The following is a 22795-nucleotide window of genomic DNA, read 5'->3' as shown; positions in this document are numbered from 1 at the left end:
AAATATCTAGAAATAAGTAGGCTATAATACATTTCATTGATTAACCTATGTATTTTTTTTAATATCAGAAAAATAAAGATTTTAAAGCCATATTTTTAGTTTGAGCATAAATTAGCCAATTTTGGATGATTTTTTCTCACAAAATAATATATTATACTGCTCAATAAAAATAAGTTTTTATTATAATACAACATTCATTTAATACTATAAATAATAATACTCATTAATGAATTAGTGACGCTATATTACCAAAACACGTAGTACGTTTCATGTGTGTTATCCTATTTTCAGACGTTTAAGAAATATAATTATTTTGCAAAATTAACAAAAAAAGACAATCTGATGGATTGACCGATATAGTTGGTGAGCTTGTGTATTTTTTTACAAAATTTCGTTTCTCTCGGAACATTATTTGACTCCCATAATATTTAGTACCTACATATTGTTCAATAAGCCACACAATACATAAGTCACAGGGTTGCCGCATATTTTATAAGTTGCTTTAAATCAAAAATAATATTATTGGATTTTTGTGCACGTTAATCTAAAAGATAATTCATACTAAACTGTATTCTTTGAGGGTGGCTTTGTATTATTCATGGGCAAATCATGAGCGGTACATTTTTTAAGATGACGGCTTTCGGATACATAAAATGGAATCACAGCTGACAAGATTTTATATGAATAATTGTGTATGGCCTGAACCCGTTGATCCTAGACGAACACGGTCGATGGATATAAGAAAGGCTCAATATAATATATCAAATGCTATCACTAGAAAAGCAAATAAAATTTAAAAAAAAAACAATTTATAATAGTTATTCTAATACATTACATACCGTTAAGCCAATACACTAATTAAGGAATCAATTATTAATATTCTATACATTAATGTTCCAAAATCGACAAACTAAAACTGAAGTAGGGAGTAAGAACATGTTAACGCGCGTGTTTGAACATGTACCTAACCGTGTTTGGTATCACAGAGATTATCAATATAATTTTTTATCGTAAATATTTCACTATAATAATGTCGATATAAATTATACTGATGGTTTTATAAATCCGTTTAAAAATTAATAAACGTAAAAAATTTTAACACCACTCACTGCACAGTTATGTACTGAAATATGAAATATTCTAAAACATTAGAGCGAGAGGTTTAAAAGAATACTATTTTATGTAATAAAAATACTTTATGCAGTCATCAAATGTTTAAAATAAATATAAAGGATAATAAGGCTTCAAAATTATATAAATAGATTATCTACAACATTTAAGGAATGTCCAGGATCATGCTTTGAAAATAGAATAAAAGCTCAATTTTGACCCACGCTGAGCACGTCCGCCCTTAAGGGAGGGCTGAAGAGCTCGGTATTCAAATATAATTTAGTATAAAATGGACCTCGGCGTCGTATGCACGTTAATTTAAATCGATCTTTTGGCAAAAATCACTAATCATCGGAGATTTTATTTAAAAAAAACATTATTATTATTATTGTCGACCTTCTACATTATAATTATTGTCGACAATCTTACATTATTATTTGATTAACACCTGCACGTGTCCGCTGATCAGAAAACAGGGCTGTCAAAATAATTGAATAATAAATAATTGAATTTCTTACTAAAAAAATAATTTAAAATTGAAGTTATTTGTAAGTAAGTATACAATATATCAATAAAAATTGTTCACAAAAAATGTACTCGTGTTTCCCTAACAATTATGATTTTTTTGTTGCATAAAAACGGGATGGTTATATTGAAAATACACAGTTTGAACATGACACAAACAAAGTGGTAAGGTCACTGACATGGTATTTGTGAAAGAAATAATGCTGAATAATAAAGTCTTATTAAAATATTGAAATTATGTACTTAAATACATACATAACTGATTAATTAAACAATATAATTTGATGAAAATTTTTTATTAATTGAACTGGCATTTACGTGGTAGATATTAATTATAATGGTTTTAAAACAAAATTTTCTGTTAATCCTATGATAATTGAGTTATTTATATTGAAAGCTGTTACGGGCCAAGAACCCATATTCAGAAAGACACTAAGATCACTTTAGTTAGTAATCTCAGTGTCGTTCTGATAACAGATTTATGGCCCAAAACAGCGGTCAACATAAATAACTCTATTATTGAAGAGAAAAAAATGTTTACAAACATTTTTAACTACATATGTGGAATTTTGAAAATTGAAAGTAGTACCTATTTATACATTACCAACATTTAATTATTTAGCATTAAAAAAAATAAGCGTCTAATTATGGTATGTATACATTATTGATTGATTAGAAAGCAATGATCTATAATCCTACATTTTAACTATTTCAAAGATAAAAGTAGGTATGTATCTAGGTAGATTAACATTATCGATGAATTAAAAAACAAATATTGACTAATTAAGAACATAACATGTGCCAACCCTTGAAAAGCCAAGGTAGGCTAGCTGTTTAGCACATGCATGTGTCATTTTTTGTTTCTGACTGAATTTTTTATGCTGCTATTATTATCACTGTCCTGGCGGTTACGTCGTCGCAATTGAAATTGGGATATGAATCCAACAGCCTTAACGTAGCCTATTTTTAAATTTAAAGTAAACATTGAGGAATCCACGAGCACTTTTCATTTTATTAAGCAATTTTGCATGATGACATTATAATAAAATTACTCACCAGTAATGATTTATTGTGAGGTGTATGTTTACTATCCTGCCCAATAGCATCCCAAAAAAATATTTGCCTGCAGGGCTGATACATTTACATTTATAGACTAAAAATAGTAAGGGTTATGTCACTCATTGTCTACTGCTGCCAAGTAGGGGTTCCTCGAGATTCTAGAAAATGTTCCAAGGGTTCTGCCAAACAAAAAAAGTTGTCTTCATCATTTATGTTTGTCGTGTTGAATATTTAACTGATTTTTTTTTCTTATTTTCAGGCGACGTTGTTGATGAGTGACATGGAGACCGCCAGCAACATCACCCTGACGGACTCCCCACCCCCAATGCCTGTCATCATTACTGATGTAAGCTCTTCACAGCACTCTAAACACAATACTAACCATTAAATTTAATGGTACCTAATGAAATAACTGCCTGAACCTAATATTGTGACAGATGCAGAAGATGCGAATTTGCTATGAATAAATCCACAATGCAAATGCAAAGTTGTGGCTAATTTAAACATTAATCTTAGTAGTCGTTCACTATTCCATATATTCTTTTGCCGTAGTATGGATTCGGCGATGAGAACGACCCACCGTTTGCATTTAACGCTACAGTGGAGGAGATGCGACACGATCCCCGCTCCCTGATGGAGGGCAGCATTTTCAACACCACGTTGCTTAATAGGCCCACCGACCACCTGCTGGAAATCATCACCGACCACCCCATCGATGACATGCTGGAAACCACCACCGAGAGGACTCGCAGTGCAATCGCAGGCGCAGGTATGCCCTCTGTCATGCTCAGTCTCTCGTATCCTAGCGTTCCATTGATCCTTTCCACTTTGCACACTGGATATGAATTATTGTAGGTCAGTAAGTGGACGTTAATTGTAAATATAGGCGATCATAATTGATTTTTGCATTTACGTGAAATGGATGTTAGCCACGTCGAAAAACAACATGCTGGGCTTCGCCATGTCCATTTTCGAGAAGGGTTCTTTTTGAAGAATGAGTTCATGATGTAGAGATTGTGGTTTTCCGCAAACTCCACTAGCATGTCTCCTCGGCCATCCCTGATGCCATGTCCGAAGTGCCCGACCGCTACATCATCTTGGTGTTGAGATCCGATTCGTGCATTAATGTTTCCCATGATGATAGTGAAGTGACATTTCCATTTATTTTTCAACGTACTGATTTCTTCATATACCTCATCCACTTCTTCATCAGGTGAGTTTTGAGTGTGCGCATAAACTTGCAAAAGCAGAATCTGGTATCTTTTGCTGAGCTGAAGTGTTAAACTAATTGCTACTCTATCTGTGTATATGTACAAGTGTATATAAACATATTATAATAAAAGTAGACTGCCCATTAATTTATTTTATTATCAGCTGTACGAATTGTAAAACCTTTTTATCAGTACGGTTTAAAAATACCGAATATCAATATTATTCTGACACTATAAGATAATATTATACTATATTTTATTTTATTTACATCAATGTCAGTCCACTCGAATAATATTGCACGATTGTTTTTGTTTTGAAAATAACATGTAGAATTGACATGAAATTTGAAAATAATGACATGAAATCAGTGACAAATAGTCTCGCAGCTCGAGTGTTGATTGGCTGGGCCATGAGTGAGCTCTGATTGGTCATTGAACTGGCCTTGTACTGTACTGTCATCGGTGTCATCTATTATCATGACTGAGTATTTCTGATGTATTAAGTGGTCACGATCGCTGTATGGAAGATACATCCCCTAGCTTCCACTCTTACACTGCAGCATACAACACATTCACATTTTTGATTTTAATCGTTGAAAAGAATCTGGGAAAAATGTGATGAAAGAAGAAACGGGAATTCACGCGTGTTGTTACATAATAATATTGTTGTACGACCGACACAAGGTTATGAGCTCTACTAACAAATGTGAAAAGTCATTCTTCATTATTGATAACATGTTTTTGAATATCAAGTGAGCCGTAAAGTAACATTATATATTCTATACCCATTCTATACCTTTTATATGCCATAATACACACACACGCAGGCATGCATGCGATGCTTACGCATAACCATGCTAGTACTAATTGGATTACTAATGTATGATTTTTTTTTCAGCTGACGTATCTCAGTTTGACTCAGTGACAATTAAGCCAAAAAAGTAATTATTTTCGTGGTCCTAAATAATATATAACTAATAACACAAAAATTTATAGAAATGAAAAGAATAACAATACACACTTAGACAGTGATTTAAATATTTTTTTCTTTCATATTCGGCTTAACTTCAGAATAAACTGAAGGATGTTTTCTTATTTCTCAAAGTGCGGAGCTAATCGCTCAGTTCACCATGACTGCACGTTGATTTGGTCAATGTAATTTGTTGACATTCACAAAACATGATATATGACTTAATGTTGAGATGCAACGCTGTTGTTTGGAAAAATCATTTGTTCTCAGCATGTAAGTCGCTATACTATCAAAAAGTTCAAAAAGTCACTGTGGCCACATACAGTATCCATAGGGATTTAAATCATAATTAAATGACATTTCAGGTTAAGAAATATCCTTCCAATAATTAAAACACTGTCTAATTGAAAAATATACTCTATATTTCTAATATTATTATTAAGTGCCATTATTTCGTTGAGTTTGACGTTTCGATACTGTGGATTAAGTCTCGTTTGTGTGCTTCGTTGACATTTCTGAGTTGGGACAATAGCGTCGAGTCGAATGTGAATGTGCATTGCACCGTATTGGACTGTAAATAAAAGGAGCCTGATACGTTATTTCTGTTTGACATTTGAAATTATTTAGTAAACGCTTGAATAACGCAGTTATAAACGGTCTTGCTTATCTATCTACACCACAGAACGGATAATAAATAGAATACCGATGGGCAATATTCAATACGCCGCATGGTGAAGCAGGCTTTCGAATGTGTGAGTATCCTACGAAAATTAAGCACACATTATGCACGTGCAATAGTGTGTGTAATACACCAACATTAAATGAGCGTAAATGCATAAACCGAGAGCAGTTTTTAGTATTCGACGTAAAACGTGTTCTTAACACGTGTGTAAGTTTAACCCGGATTCTTCCTTACTCGAGTCGGTTAACTGCTATCGCCTTACCCGTTGTGTATTTCAGTTCCCATTATTTCTGAGTTCCCTGATCTACACTTATCGTGACGGATTGTCTCTTTACAAGCTCTGCAAATTGGCAAATAAATTTCACAGTACAAGTGTGAAATTCTCTTCAAATGAGCTCGCAATGCAGTCACCTGCAGCTAATTAAGTGGTCCTTTTTTTGCTTCAACTTCATACATTTAAGCTTTATTAAGCGTTTTAGAAGGTTTTCAACATCAAACAGAGGGAATAATAAATCAATTCACACTAGCGTAATCTCATGTATGTTTTTTTTAAACACCTACCTAATTATTTAGTGCCTATGGAGTTTTCACCACTGGTAGTTATACCTTTATTGATATTGAAAAGAAACGTACCTAGACTACAACAATGTGTAAAATGTTTCAGGACCACTAAGAAACAACGTCTCGAAGTACCGTCCGTTGAAGCAGACGAACAGATGGTAAGACTAAAAATTTAATATATTTTTTTAGCATAGGTATTCAATTTGCGTTGTCGAATAGTGATCAATAAAATATCTAGATATAAGTAGGTTGATACCTACTTCAGGTCTCACAGTGGATTGTTCTTCATTTTAACTTTTGATATAATTTTGATGAAGAACACAAGACGGAAAGTATAGAGATATTCAAACAGAAGTTATCAACACACACACCCGGTAAACATCAAATCGCCGGCGATTCTATCAGCTCGATGGATGGCAGAGAGTCTCCTGCAGATTTGGATTTCTCTGCAGTTAGATATGCAACCTAGCTAGATTTAATCCCAACTTATGCATGCTATACACACAGTGGGTATGTTTGCAGCGTACGCAGTTGGGTTAGGTTTCTGGTAAACAAGTTGAATGAATCAACTTCAAAGTTAAATTCATGATTCTATAAATGAGACCTTGTTTTTATTAATGATTCATTATCCAATTTTACTCATTATTTAGTCTTTACAATGGTAATAAATAATAATTCGAAATGGTTTTAGTAAGACATTTTTTTTATTATATACATTGCTTGAAGAAACATTCATTTTAATGCGGATCCAACCGTACTACCTACATGGATTGTAAAGTTCATAGCAGATAAATGGTGCAGAAGCCTAAGTAAATTTTCGATTTCAGACAGGATGTTGGCGGTTACAATAGCCTTAGGTTAGTTTTGCTGTGAAGCCAATTTGATAATAGAGTAAAATAAGGTTTAGGGCCATTGGACCCGTTCTTTCCTGTCTTCTCGGAAATGTGGAAATACCAAGCATGGTTAAAACGAATTGATAGACAATTAACTCTTTATTTATTTGAAATCTGATAAGTAGTATTCTAATGCAACTATTAGTGTCGTTTAAATTTTACGAATCGCGTTTACTTTCAAAAATAAATGACAAATAGTCGGTCCTGTTTTTGAAATTGGCCAAAATGACTCTCACGCCACAATGGCTGTAGAACTTAATAATAGTTTTGGAGGTATAGATTGTATGGTAGAATAACATTTCATTGATTAACCCACGTATTTTTTTTAATATCAGAAAAATAAAGATTTTAAAGCCATATTTTTAGTTTGATTAGCCAATTTTGGATGATTTTTTCTCGCAAAATAATATATTATACTGCTCAATAAAAATAAGTTTTTATTATAATACAACATTCATTTAATACTATAAATAATAATACTCATTAATGAATTAGTGACGCTATATTACCAAAACACGTAGTACGTTTCATGTATGTTATCCTATTTTCAGACGTTTGAGAAATATAATTATTTTGCATAATTAACAAAAAAGACAATCTGATGGATTGACCGATATAGTTGGTGAGCTCGTGTATTTTTTTACAAAATTTCGTTTCTCTCGGAACATTATTTGACTCGCATAATATTATTTAGTAACTAGATATTGCCGCATATTTTATAAGTTGCTTTAAATCAAAAATAATATTATTTGATTTTTGTGCACGTTAATCTAAAAGATAATTCATACTGAACTGTATTCTTTGAGGGTGGCTTTGTATTATTCATGGGCAAATCATGAGCGGTACATTTTTAAAGATGACGGCTTTCGGATACATAAAATGGAATCACAGCTGACAAGATTTTATATGAATAATTGTGTATGGCCTGAACCCGTTGATCCTAGACGAACACGGTGGATGGATATAAGAAATGCTCAATATAATATATCAGATGCTATCAATAGAAAAGCAAATAGAATTATAAAAAAAAACAATTTATACTTAATAGTTATTCCAATACATTACATACCGTTAGGCCAATACACTAATTAAGGAATCAATTATTAATATTCTATACATTAATGTTCCAAAATCGACAAACTAAAACTGAAGTAGGGAGTAAGAACATGTTAACGCGCGTGTTTGAACATGTACGTAACCGTGTTTGGTATCACAGAGATTATCAATATAATTTTGTATCGTAAATATTTCACTATAATAATGTCGATATAAATTATACTGATGGTTTTATAAATGCGTTTAAAAATTAATAAACGTAAAAAATTTTAACACCACTCACTGCACAGTTATGTACTGAAATATGAAATATTCTAAAACATTAGAGCGAGAGGTTTATAAGAATACTATTTTATGTAATAAAAATACTTTATGCAGTCATCAAATGTTTAAAATAAATATAAAGGATAATAAGGCTTCAAAATTATATAAATAGATTGTCTACAACATTTAAGGAATGTCCAGGATCATGCTTTGAAAATAGAATAAAAGCTCCATTTTGACCCACGCTGAGCACGTCCGCCCTTAAGCAAAAATCAATAAGTAATTGAATTTATTACTAAAAAATAATTTAAAATTGAAGTTATTTGTAAGTAAGTATATAATATATCAATAAAAATTGTTCACAAAAAATGTACTCGTGTTTCCCTAACAATTATGATTTTTTTGTTGCATAAAAACGGGATGGTTATATTGAAAATACACAGTTTGAACATGACACAAACAAAGTGGTAAGGTCACTGACATGGTATTTGTGAAAGAAATAATGCTGAATAATAAAGTCTTATTAAAATATTGAAATTACGTACTTAAATACATACATAACTGATTAATTAAACAATATTATTTGATGAAAATTTTTTATTAATTGAACTGGCATTTACGTGGTAGATTTTAATTATAATGGTTTTAAAACAAAATTTTCTGTTAATCCTATGATAATTGAGTTATTTATATTGAAAGCTGTTACGGGCCAAGAACCCATATTCAGAAAGACACTAAGATCACTTTAGTTAGTAATCTCAGTGTCGTTCTGATAACAGGTTTATGGCCCAAAACAGCGGTCAACATAAATAACTCTATTATTGAAGAGAAAAAAATGTTTACAAACATTTTTAACTACATATGTGGAATTTTGCAAATTGAAAGTAGTACCTATTTAAACATTACCAACATTTAATTATTTACCATTAAAAAATATAAGCGTCTAATTAAGGTATATATACATTACTGATTGATTAGAAAGCAATGATCTATAATCCTACATTTTAACTATTTCAAAGATAAAAGTAGGTATGTATCTAGGTAGATTAACATTATCGATGAATTAAAAAACAAATATTGATTAATTAAGAACATAACATGTGCCAACCCTTGAAAAGCCAAGGTTGGTTAGCTGTTTAGCACATGCATGTGTCATTTTTTGTTTCTGACTGAATTTTTTATGCTGCTATTATTATCACTGTCCTGGCGGTTACGTCGTCGTAATTGAAATTGGGATATGAATCCAACAGCCTTTACGTAGCCTTTTTTTAAATTTAAAGTTAACATTGAGGAATCCACGAGCACTTTTCATTTTATTTTCGTCGAAGCAATTTTGCATGATGACATTATAATAAAATTACTCACCAGTAATGATTTATTGTTAGGTGTATGTTTACTATCCTGCCCAATAGCATCCCAAAAAAATGTTTGCCTGCAGGGCTGATACATTTACATTTATAGACTAAAAATAGTAAGGGGTATGTCACTCATTGTCTACTGCTGCCAAGTAGGGGTTCCTCGAGATTCTAGAAAATGTTCCAAGGGTTCTGCCAAACAAAAAAAGTTGTCTTCATCATTTATGTTTGTCGTGTTGAATATTTAACTGATTTTTTTTTCTTATTTTCAGGCGACGTTGTTGATGAGTGACATGGAGACCGCCAGCAACATCACCCTGACGGACTCCCCACCCCCAATGCCTGTCATCATTACTGATGTAAGCTCTTCACAGCACTCTAAACACAATACTAACCATTAAATTTAATGGTACCTAATGAAATAACTGCCTGAACCTAATATTGTGACAGATGCAGAAGATGCGAATTTGCTATGAATAAATCCACAATGCAAATGCAAAGTTGTGGCTAATTTAAACATTAATCTTAGAAGTCGTTCACTATTCCATATATTCTTTTGCCGTAGTATGGATTCGGCGATGAGAACGACCCACCGTTTGCATTGAACGCTACAGTGGAGGAGATGCGAGACGATCCCCGCTCCCTGATGGAGGGCAGCACTTTCAACATCACGTTGCTTGATAGCCCCACCGACCACCTCATCGATGACATGCTTAATAGGCCCACCGACCACCTCATCGATGACATGCTGGAAATCATCACCGACCACCCCATCGATGACATGCTGGAAACCACCACCGAGAGGACTCGCAGTGCAATCGCAGGCGCAGGTATGCCCTCTGTCATGCTCAGTCTCTCGTATCCTAGCGTTCCATTGATCCTTTCCACTTTGCACACTGGATATGAATTATTGTAGGTCAGTAAGTGGACGTTAATTGTAAATATAGGCGATCATAATTGATTTTTGCATTTACGTGAAATGGATGTTAGCCACGTCGAAAAACAACATGCTGGGCTTCGCCATGTCCATTTTCGAGAAGGGTTCTTTTTGAAGAATGAGTTCATGATGTAGAGATTGTGGTTTTCCGCAAACTCCACTAACATGTCTCCTCGGCCATCCCTGATGCCATGTCCGAAGTGCCCGACCGCTACATCATCCTGGTGTTGAGATCCGATTCGTGCATTAAAGTCCCCCATGATGATAGTGAAGTGACATTTCCATTTATTTTTCAACGTACTGATTTCTTCATATACCTCATCCACTTCTTCATCAGGTGAGTTTTGAGTGTGCGCATAAACTTGCAAAAGCAGAATCTGGTATCTTTTGCTGAGCTGAAGTGTTAAACTAATTGCTACTCTATCTGTGTATATGTACAAGTGTATATAAACATATTATAATAAAAGTAGACTGCCCATTAATTTATTTTATTATCAGCTGTACGAATTGTAAAACCTTTTTATCAGTACGGTTTAAAAATACCGAATATCAATATTATTCTGACACTATAAGATAATATTATACTATATTTTATTTTATTTACATCAATGTCAGTCCACTCGAATAATATTGCACGATTGTTTTTGTTTTGAAAATAACATGTAGAATTGACATGAAATTTGAAAATAATGACATGAAATCAGTGACAAATAGTCTCGCAGCTCGAGTGTTGATTGGCTGGGCCATGAGTGAGCTCTGATTGGTCATTGAACTGGCCTTGTACTGTACTGTCATCGGTGTCATCTATTATCATGACTGAGTATTTCTGATGTATTAAGTGGTCACGATCGCTGTATGGAAGATACATCCCCTAGCTTCCACTCTTACACTGCAGCATACAACACATTCACATTTTTGATTTTAATCGTTGAAAAGAATCTGGGAAAAATGTGATGAAAGAAGAAACGGGAATTCACGCGTGTTGTTACATAATAATATTGTTGTACGACCGACACAAGGTTATGAGCTCTACTAACAAATGTGAAAAGTCATTCTTCATTATTGATAACATGTTTTTGAATATCAAGTGAGCCGTAAAGTAACATTATATATTCTATACCCATTCTATACCTTTTATATGCCATAATACACACACACGCAGGCATGCATGCGATGCTTACGCATAACCATGCTAGTACTAATTGGATTACTAATGTATGATTTTTTTTTCAGCTGACGTATCTCAGTTTGACTCAGTGACAATTAAGCCAAAAAAGTAATTATTTTCGTAGTCCTAAATAATATATAACTAATAACACAAAAATTTATAGAAATGAAAAGAATAACAATACACACTTAGACAGTGATTTAAATATTTTTTTCTTTCATATTCGGCTTAACTTCAGAATAAACTGAAGGATGTTTTCTTATTTCTCAAAGTGCGGAGCTAATCGCTCAGTTCACCATGACTGCACGTTGATTTGGTCAATGTAATTTGTTGACATTCACAAAACATGATATATGACTTAATGTTGAGATGCAACGCTGTTGTTTGGAAAAATCATTTGTTCTCAGCATGTAAGTCGCTATACTATCAAAAAGTTCAAAAAGTCACTGTGGCCACATACAGTATCCATAGGGATTTAAATCATAATTAAATGACATTTCAGGTTAAGAAATATCCTTCCAATAATTAAAACACTGTCTAATTGAAAAATATACTCTATATTTCTAATATTATTATTAAGTGCCATTGTTTCGTTGAGTTTGACGTTTCGATACTGTGGATTAAGTCTCGTTTGTGTGCTTCGTTGACATTTCTGAGTTGGGACAATAGCGTCGAGTCGAATGTGAATGTGCATTGCACCGTATTGGACTGTAAATAAAAGGAGCCTGATACGTTATTTCTGTTTGACATTTGAAATTATTTAGTAAACGCTTGAATAACGCAGTTATAAACGGTCTTGCTTATCTATCTACACCACAGAACGGATAATAAATAGAATACCGATGGGCAATATTCAATACGCCGCATGGTGAAGCAGGCTTTCGAATGTGTGAGTATCCTACGAAAATTAAGCACACATTATGCACGTGCAATAGTGTGTGTAATACACCAACATTAAATGAGCGTAAATGCATAAACCGAGAGCAGTTTTTAGTATTCGACGTAAAACGTGTTCTTAACACGTGTGTAAGTTTAACCCGGATTCTTCCTTACTCGAGTCGGTTAACTGCTATCGCCTTACCCGTTGTGTATTTCAGTTCCCATTATTTCTGAGTTTCCTGATCTACACTTATCGTGACGGATTGTCTCTTTACAAGCTCTGCAAATTGGCAAATAAATTTCACAGTACAAGTGTGAAATTCTCTTCAAATGAGCTCGCAATGCAGTCACCTGCAGCTAATTAAGTGGTCCTTTTTTTGCTTCAACTTCATACATTTAAGCTTTATTAAGCGTTTTAGAAGGTTTTCAACATCAAACAGAGGGAATAATAAATCAATTCACACTAGCGTAATCTCATGTATGTTTTTTTTAAACACCTACCTAATTATTTAGTGCCTATGGAGTTTTCACCACTGGTAGTTATACCTTTATTGATATTGAAAAGAAACGTACCTAGACTACAACAATGTGTAAAATGTTTCAGGACCACTAAGAAACAACGTCTCGAAGTACCGTCCGTTGAAGCAGACGAACAGATGGTAAGACTAAAAATTTAATATATTTTTTTAGCATAGGTATTCAATTTGCGTTGTCGAGTAGTGATCAATAAAATATCTAGATATAAGTAGGTTGATACCTACTTCAGGTCTCACAGTGGATTGTTCTTCATTTTAACTTTTGATATAATTTTGATGAAGAACACAAGACGGAAAGTATAGAGATATTCAAACAGAAGTTATCAACACACACACCCGGTAAACATCAAATCGCCGGCGATTCTATCAGCTCGATGGATGGCAGAGAGTCTCCTGCAGATTTGGATTTCTCTGCAGTTAGATATGCAACCTAGCTAGATTTAATCCCAACTTATGCATGCTATACACACAGTGGGTATGTTTGCAGCGTACGCAGTTGGGTTAGGTTTCTGGTAAACAAGTTGAATGAATCAACTTCAAAGTTAAATTCATGATTCTATAAATGAGACCTTGTTTTTATTAATGATTCATTATCCAATTTTACTCATTATTTAGTCTTTACAATGGTAATAAATAATAATTCGAAATGGTTTTAGTAAGACATTTTTTTTATTATATACATTGCTTGAAGAAACATTCATTTTAATGCGGATCCAACCGTACTACCTACATGGATTGTAAAGTTCATAGCAGATAAATGGTGCAGAAGCCTAAGTAAATTTTCGATTTCAGACAGGATGTTGGCGGTTACAATAGCCTTAGGTTAGTTTTGCTGTGAAGCCAATTTGATAATAGAGTAAAATAAGGTTTAGGGCCATTGGACCCGTTCTTTCCTGTCTTCTCGGAAATGTGGAAATACCAAGCATGGTTAAAACGAATTGATAGACAATTATTAACTCTTTATTTATTTGAAATCTGATAAGTAGTATTCTAATGCAACTATTAGTGTCGTTTAAATTTTACGAATCGCGTTTACTTTCAAAAATAAATGACAAATAGTCGGTCCTGTTTTTGAAATTGGCCAAAATGACTCTCACGCCACAATGGCTGTAGAACTTAATAATAGTTTTGGAGGTATAGATTGTATGGTAGAATAACATTTCATTGATTAACCCACGTATTTTTTTTAATATCAGAAAAATAAAGATTTTAAAGCCATATTTTTAGTTTGATTAGCCAATTTTGGATGATTTTTTCTCGCAAAATAATATATTATACTGCTCAATAAAAATAAGTTTTTATTATAATACAACATTCATTTAATACTATAAATAATAATACTCATTAATGAATTAGTGACGCTATATTACCAAAACACGTAGTACGTTTCATGTATGTTATCCTATTTTCAGACGTTTGAGAAATATAATTATTTTGCATAATTAACAAAAAAGACAATCTGATGGATTGACCGATATAGTTGGTGAGCTCGTGTATTTTTTTACAAAATTTCGTTTCTCTCGGAACATTATTTGACTCGCATAATATTATTTAGTAACTAGATATTGCCGCATATTTTATAAGTTGCTTTAAATCAAAAATAATATTATTTGATTTTTGTGCACGTTAATCTAAAAGATAATTCATACTGAACTGTATTCTTTGAGGGTGGCTTTGTATTATTCATGGGCAAATCATGAGCGGTACATTTTTAAAGATGACGGCTTTCGGATACATAAAATGGAATCACAGCTGACAAGATTTTATATGAATAATTGTGTATGGCCTGAACCCGTTGATCCTAGACGAACACGGTGGATGGATATAAGAAATGCTCAATATAATATATCAGATGCTATCAATAGAAAAGCAAATAGAATTATAAAAAAAAACAATTTATACTTAATAGTTATTCCAATACATTACATACCGTTAGGCCAATACACTAATTAAGGAATCAATTATTAATATTCTATACATTAATGTTCCAAAATCGACAAACTAAAACTGAAGTAGGGAGTAAGAACATGTTAACGCGCGTGTTTGAACATGTACGTAACCGTGTTTGGTATCACAGAGATTATCAATATAATTTTGTATCGTAAATATTTCACTATAATAATGTCGATATAAATTATACTGATGGTTTTATAAATGCGTTTAAAAATTAATAAACGTAAAAAATTTTAACACCACTCACTGCACAGTTATGTACTGAAATATGAAATATTCTAAAACATTAGAGCGAGAGGTTTATAAGAATACTATTTTATGTAATAAAAATACTTTATGCAGTCATCAAATGTTTAAAATAAATATAAAGGATAATAAGGCTTCAAAATATATAAATAGATTGTCTACAACATTTAAGGAATGTCCAGGATCATGCTTTGAAAATAGAATAAAAGCTCCATTTTGACCCACGCTGAGCACGTCCGCCCTTAAGCAAAAATCAATAAGTAATTGAATTTCTTACTAAAAAATAATTTAAAATGAAGTTATTTGTAAGTAAGTATATAATATATCAATAAAAATTGTTCACAAAAAATGTACTCGTGTTTCCCTAACAATTATGATTTTTTTTGTTGCATAAAAACGGGATGGTTATATTGAAAATACACAGTTTGAACATGACACAATAAAGTGGTAAGGTCACTGACATGGTATTTGTGAAAGAAATAATGCTGAATAATAAAGTCTTATTAAAATATTGAAATTACGTACTTAAATACATACATAACTGATTAATTAAACAATATTATTTGATGAAAATTTTTTATTAATTGAACTGGCATTTACGTGGTAGATATTAATTATAATGGTTTTAAAACAAAATTTTCTGTTAATCCTATGATAATTGAGTTATTTATATTGAAAGCTGTTACGGGCCAAGAACCCATATTCAGAAAGACACTAAGATCACTTTAGTTAGTAATCTCAGTGTCGTTCTGATAACAGGTTTATGGCCCAAAACAGCGGTCAACATAAATAACTCTATTATTGAAGAGAAAAAAATGTTTACAAACATTTTTAACTACATATGTGGAATTTTGCAAATTGAAAGTAGTACCTATTTAAACATTACCAACATTTAATTATTTACCATTAAAAAATATAAGCGTCTAATTAAGGTATATATACATTATTGATTGATTAGAAAGCAATGATCTATAATCCTACATTTTAACTATTTCAAAGATAAAAGTAGGTATGTATCTAGGTAGATTAACATTATCGATGAATTAAAAAACAAATATTGATTAATTAAGAACATAACATGTGCCAACCCTTGAAAAGCCAAGGTAGGCTAGCTGTTTAGCACATGCATGTGTCATTTTTTGTTTCTGACTGAATTTTTTATGCTGCTATTATTATCACTGTCCTGGCGGTTACGTCGTCGCAATTGAAATTGGGATATGAATCCAACAGCCTTAACGTAGCCTATTTTTAAATTTAAAGTAAACATTGAGGAATCCACGAGCACTTTTCATTTTATTAAGCAATTTTGCATGATGACATTATAATAAAATTACTCACCAGTAATGATTTATTGTGAGGTGTATGTTTACTATCCTGCCCAATAGCATCCCAAAAAAATATTTGCCTGCAGGGCTGATACATTTACATTTATAGACTAAAAATAGTAAGGGGTATGTCACTCATTGTCTACTGCTGCCAAGTAGGGGTTCCTCGAGATTCTAGAAAATGTTCCAAGGGTTCTGCCAAACAAAAAAAGTTGTCTTCATCATTTATGTTTGTCGTGTTGAATATTTAACTGATTTTTTTTTCTTATTTTCAGGCGACGTTGTTGATGAGTGACATGGAGACCGCCAGCAACATCACCCTGACGGACTCCCCACCCCCAATGCCTGTCATCATTACTGATGTAAGCTCTTCACAGCACTCTAAACACAATACTAACCATTAAATTTAATGGTACCTAATGAAATAACTGCCTGAACCTAATATTGTGACAGATGCAGAAGATGCGAATTTTCTATGAATAAATCCACAATGCAAATGCAAAGTTGTGGCTAATTTAAACATTAATCTTAGTAGTCGTTCACTATTCCATATATTCTTTTGCCGTAGTATGGATTCGACGATGAGAACGACCCACCGTTTGCATTGAACGCTACAGTGGAGGAGATGCGAGACGATCCCCGCTCCCTGATGGAGGGCAGCACTTTCAACACCACGTTGCTTAATAGGCCCACCGACCACCTGCTGGAAATCATCACCGACCACCCCATCGATGACATGCTGGAAACCACCACCGAGAGGACTCGCAGTGCAATCGCAGGCGCAGGTATGCCCTCTGTCATGCTCAGTCTCTCGTATCCTAGCGTTCCATTGATCCTTTCCACTTTGCACACTGGATATGAATTATTGTAGGTCAGTAAGTGGACGTTAATTGTAAATATAGGCGATCATAATTGATTTTTGCATTTACGTGAAATGGATGTTAGCCACGTCGAAAAACAACATGTAAATTTGCCAGAAGCCCGGTGTGTAACCGCTTTGCCATCATGGGGCCCTCACAAGGTTTTGAAACAAGATTTTTGTTAATTCTATAATACTTGAATTCTTTATGCTAAACAAACTTTTTTGGGTTATAAACCATTCATATACCTATAATTAAAAATATAATAAAATCTTATCAGAAGGGTAGGGGGTATTTTTTTGATTTTATCACATACCAAGATACCTATTTTGTATCGATAAATAAAATAATTTTTCTTTTCATGTTCAGCATACTATCGTTAATTTTATTTATTACATAATATTGTGTTTTATTTTCATTCATCGCTCATTCATTCTCAGTAGGTATTCTGTAAAATTGTTTTTTGTGTTAAAAAATTGGTGCGTCTACTTATGTAGTAGTAGAGTAGTAGTAGTAGAGAGTAGACTTATGTGTTAGAAGTTATACTTCTTTGTTGTAACAAAACAAAAAAACGTAAGTAGAAAATACGATAAAAAATATTTAATAAAATGAATAAAGTTTTGATTAAAAAGCATACATAGGTTTTTTTAATTTTTAAAGTAACAACTATCACTCTGACGCTTAATCCTCTGTTTACGTAAGGAATTGCAATTGTGCGTGCGCAGCTCTCAATTTCACTCTCTACCAGGCGTGCCAAAAGATATATAACTTCAAAAATGACATTGATTTGATAAATAATTGCATTGCCAGTGCCATATTAACCTGTGTATCTTTTGAATTTCCTTATTCTAGATGTGTCGATGATGAACCTTCCGGAAATCCAAAATATTCCTGATCTTCAAACGTTAGTCCAAGTATTCCTGCTCCTATTATTTTTTTTCCTATAACTTTGTTTTTTTCATGAAATACCTGTTTAAACCATTTCTAGTAAGTCCAAATTCAAGAGGTAGAAGCAATAATTCAAAAATCTATTACCTTACTACTGTACCTACTCTCCCGCATAAATCTCCAAACATTCAAATTTAACACTACACGCTAGTTGCGAAACGATCCGTAAAACACCGGTGACCGAAACATACAGTATAATAATATGGTTTCATAGATCTACTTATTATTTTTGTGATGGGACAAATTAGAATGCTTTTTTGTTGAGTGCAAGCATAAGTCATGTCGTTATAACTTTACTAGGTATCACAAACATGTGGCAAAAATTATGCAGCATCTTTCTTCGACATTTGATAACACTTGACATTACCTGATATATTATTTTGTTTGCCATTTCACAGAAATATTGTATCCATATATTATCTAAAACAGCGTTTAACACTGGTGTAAACAGGTACGGTAATCAGGGGTCAATCTAAATTCTGGCTCATCATATCTTGCGTATTGCGTATCTCCTTGTCAATGAAGTCTCAGCATTTTGCGCGAATTCTATCATGCGTACATTGTTCGCGATAACTGAAAACTGCGTATTGTGCATTGCGCTCTAATTAAATCCAACAAAGTAGAGTAACCTCTACGTACCGTTGCAATTGAACACAGTGACAAGATTTGTGTGTAATACGCACTCCGTATCCATATTGCGAGGTTACGTGAAGGGTATTCTATCAATTTACTGTTTTTCGGAAAATCACAAAAAATGCTAAATTTCTCTTCATTATGAAATTAATATCAACTATTTATTGTTAATTTAATAATTCGGACAGATAGATAGCTTTGCGTTAAATCTTTGGTATTTTATATTTAATTTGGCATAATTCAAATCCCATTTAAAATTTTTTGACTTCTCTCCCTTTTCCTTTCGCAGATAAAATTGATATCCTACCCTAAAAATAGCTATGTATGGCTTGTAGTTCATGAATCGTACCAACTTTAGCGCCAATTCTATTATAATATAGCTAAGAGCGATCAAGCTCACAGGTATTATAGAACAAAAAAAAATTATTCTTTGTCATTAGTTTCAGCAATGTTGAAATCACTCCAATGGCAACACGTCATGAGCCAGTTGGTCAGGTAACTATTATCATTTTCTTTATATTTTTAATGCTGCATGACCACTTAACCATTTTTCACAAAATTTGAAGATCGCCAACAAGCAACAGCAAATAGATATATTTTTTTGCTCAATATGCAGCGCAACTACATATTTCAAATGAATATATTATAATAAGAGATTGTTCTGCAGGCGATTTTATTACTGTACAAATTTAAGTCAAAAGTATAAGAGAATGTGATTTTATCAATTCAATTCAACAGAGGACGATTGTAAAGGTATATTTTTCAATTGAATTTTAATAATCTGTTTTCAGGACATGATTTTGGAACCTGTGGAAGTTGTCGTCCGCCGGGCCGTGAAGCGGAAACGGAGTGGTCTGATTTTGGACCGACAGACAAAACTATCTTCGGATGAAATGGAGAAGCGTCTTCGGACTAGTCACCACAGAACAAGATGCGTGAGTCACTATCGGCATGACTATCAATCCGGCGCTGGGCGAGGGCCTCTCCGGGCTGATTCCATTCTAGATGATCTTTTCGCCCTCATATTTTATTATGTACACCTCCTCATTGTAACCACTTTCTTCAACATCCCTCAAGAATCGCCAACATACACGTCATCGCGGTCGTTTCTGGAACCGTTGCAATACTGCCACCATGCAAAAAGTTCATGTAATCAGCGGCGGCTGGTCTAACACCATACAAGTGCACTGCACTGCTTGCATTGCTATGAAACATCGTAAATCATATTTTTTCTTCATAGGTTCCGATATGCCCATATTGCCAATAGGCGATAATACAGCCACTATGCACAGTATACATCATCCTCACTGAAATTATAAATTATAAAACAACTTCTTCTTCTTCTTTGGCCATATCCGCCCCTTAGCTGGAGCATACGGACACCACGCGGCGCCTCCAAGAATCCCTGTCGCTCGCCAGTCTTCTTGCTTCGTTCCAGGTCAAACCAGCATCCCGTAGCTCCGCTGTATACACTCTGTAGATTGTATTTTGTGGCCTTCCAGGTCGCCGAAATCCGGTCGGCTTGAAGAACAGGCAAGCCAGGTTAAAGTTCTCTTCTGGCATCCGCAGCACGTGGCCGAGCCAGGTCCAACGTCGCCTCTTCACTTTCAGCGTGATGAGAGGCTGCTTGGTGCGTTATCTTATCTCCTCGTTGCTCCTAAAGTCATACCACAGTATTCGCCGCAAACATCTGTTTTCGAAGCTCAGTATACGGTTGCTCTGAGTCTTCGTAAGGTGCCATGATTCGCTACCGTAAAGCAGCACCGTCAGAATGCAAGCGTCGAATAGGCGGCATTTGGTTTTGACCGAGTACAATCGTGGGTCCCAGACATTTTGCATCGAGTTGAGTGTTGCTCCAGCCATTCCCATCCAGGTAGCGAGCTCTTCCTGCAAAATGCCATCTCCCGTGATGTGTACCTGGGGAGGTACTTGAAGCTGTCGACGCTCTCGATGTTTTGTCCATCGCTAATCAGAGGCAAATCTGCATCAGGACAGGTGCTATTGCACAAGACGTTGGTTTTCTTTGCGTTGATTTTCAAACCAACGCGAGAGGAGTTGTTATGCAACCTGTCGATTGTCTCTTGAATGCCCTCGATTGAGTTGTCCAATGGGACAGCATCATCGGCGTATTCCAGGTCGCATAGCTTCACCGTGGGGGTAACAGGTATGCCTCGGTCGGGTGGTATTGACTTCCGTAGTATGAAGTCAAAGAGAATGATAAAGAGAAACGGTGCAAGGACACAACCCTGTCTGACTCCGGTCGTGACCCCGAACCATTCCGTGACAGTATCTCCAATTCTGACACAACATTCTCTATTCTCGTGGAGGCTTTTGATTACGGCTTGGGAGGGATCCCGTATGCTCCCAGTATCATCCAGAGAGAGGGGCGGTGCGGACTGTTGAAAACCTTCTCATAATCCACAAAGCAGCAAGCCATCAGACTGTTCAGCTCATGGCTCTGCTGGAGACGACATCGTAGGTTGTGGATTTGGTCTGCACAAGCTCGACCAGGTAGAAACCCGGCTTGGTTTTTCCTGAGGACGTGCATTATTGGGCCCCTTATTCTCATCAAAATGATGTTTGCCAAAATCTTTCCCGGAACACTGAGTAGCGTAATGCCTCGGCAATTGTCGCAGCTTAGATGGTCACCTTTTTTAAGAAGTGTGATGATTTTACCGTTCACCCAGTCCCTTGGGCAACGCTCTTCTTACCACACCTTTGTCATCAGATGAAACATAGGGTGCAGGATTGCGCTCAAGCCATACTTGAGGAATTCAGGATGAATCCCGTCTCCCCCCGGTGCCTTTCCGTTCTTGAGCCTTTTCACAGCCGATTTTATCTCGGTGTGCGTGGGCGGGCAATCGGAAATGTCGGTCGCTCGGGGAATGTCCAAAAGTAAAGCTTCCGCAGATATGTCAATGGGGTTCCAAAGGGGGTGAGCGGTTCAGCACTCCGCAGAAATGATTCTTCCAAATTTCTGTGTCAGACTCTATTGCTCCACTGGAACCACGAATGGCTCTGGGAGTCGGTGGTCGCCGCAGACTTCACGGGTGATTCGGAAGAGTTTCCTGGTGTCATTTCTGCTTGCTGCCTCCTCTGCCCCTTCAATTTGCCGGTTCATAAAATTGCGCTTGTCCAACCGCACGGATCGTTTGACTACCCTGTAAAACGACTTAAGCCGTGCTAATTGTTTTCGCCATGCGTAAGTTCCAGAATATCATGCGCAGACCGGGTAAAATGACATCACATTGGTCTGAGTAGAGAGCAATTACAGATTTGAATTATGGTTTGTTATTATAGACGCTGCAGCTTACTGTTCACGGGCAAATTATGTTTAGTATCATATTTTGCAATCTTGTATGTAAAATGCCTGTAAAACTAAAAACAATAAAATTCATTATTTTCTAAATTTAAAATCGGTAAGAATTACAATGTCGGTAATATATTTTGAATTATATGAACCTAATTTAAATCAGTGAATATAAAAATAATTTTGCTACGTACCGCATTTCTGGAAAATTAATATTTCATTATTCTGTGTGTTGACTAAACGCGAACTGATGTCGGTTATTTATAATATAAAATTATTAATTCATGAATTCTAGTGATAAGCTTATAAATCTT

General features: G+C 34.5%; 1 protein-coding gene across 5 annotated transcripts in view; it reads left to right on the top strand.

The window, feature by feature from the left end:
• The window catches only part of LOC147079848 (uncharacterized), a 36950-nt gene that overhangs the window by 7824 nt on the left and 6331 nt on the right, over window positions 1–22795 (top strand). For 3 of the 5 annotated variants that reach the window (XM_085944985.1, XM_085944992.1, XM_085944977.1), the window contains exons 5-16: window positions 2954–3040; window positions 3247–3463; window positions 4804–4846; window positions 6222–6276; window positions 9959–10045; window positions 10252–10516; window positions 11857–11899; window positions 13275–13329; window positions 17006–17092; window positions 17299–17515; window positions 19612–19666; window positions 19963–20106. In XM_085944985.1, coding sequence (XP_085801111.1) covers window positions 2954–3040; window positions 3247–3463; window positions 4804–4846; window positions 6222–6276; window positions 9959–10045; window positions 10252–10516; window positions 11857–11899; window positions 13275–13329; window positions 17006–17092; window positions 17299–17515; window positions 19612–19666; window positions 19963–19969 — 1218 coding nt within the window. In that variant the 3' untranslated portion in view covers window positions 19970–20106. The remainder of the gene's footprint in view (window positions 1–2953; window positions 3041–3246; window positions 3464–4803; window positions 4847–6221; window positions 6277–9958; window positions 10046–10251; window positions 10517–11856; window positions 11900–13274; window positions 13330–17005; window positions 17093–17298; window positions 17516–19611; window positions 19667–19962; window positions 20107–22795) is intronic. The other 2 variants (XM_085945008.1, XM_085944999.1) reach the window with 1 other exon arrangement.

This window comes from Rhyacophila brunnea, unplaced genomic scaffold (assembly GCF_057557595.1).
Source record: "Rhyacophila brunnea isolate RB1 unplaced genomic scaffold, BYU_Rbru_1.0 scaffold_1, whole genome shotgun sequence".
Lineage (NCBI taxonomy): Eukaryota > Metazoa > Arthropoda > Insecta > Trichoptera > Rhyacophilidae > Rhyacophila > Rhyacophila brunnea.
This window is presented reverse-complemented; position numbering and strand designations above follow the sequence as displayed.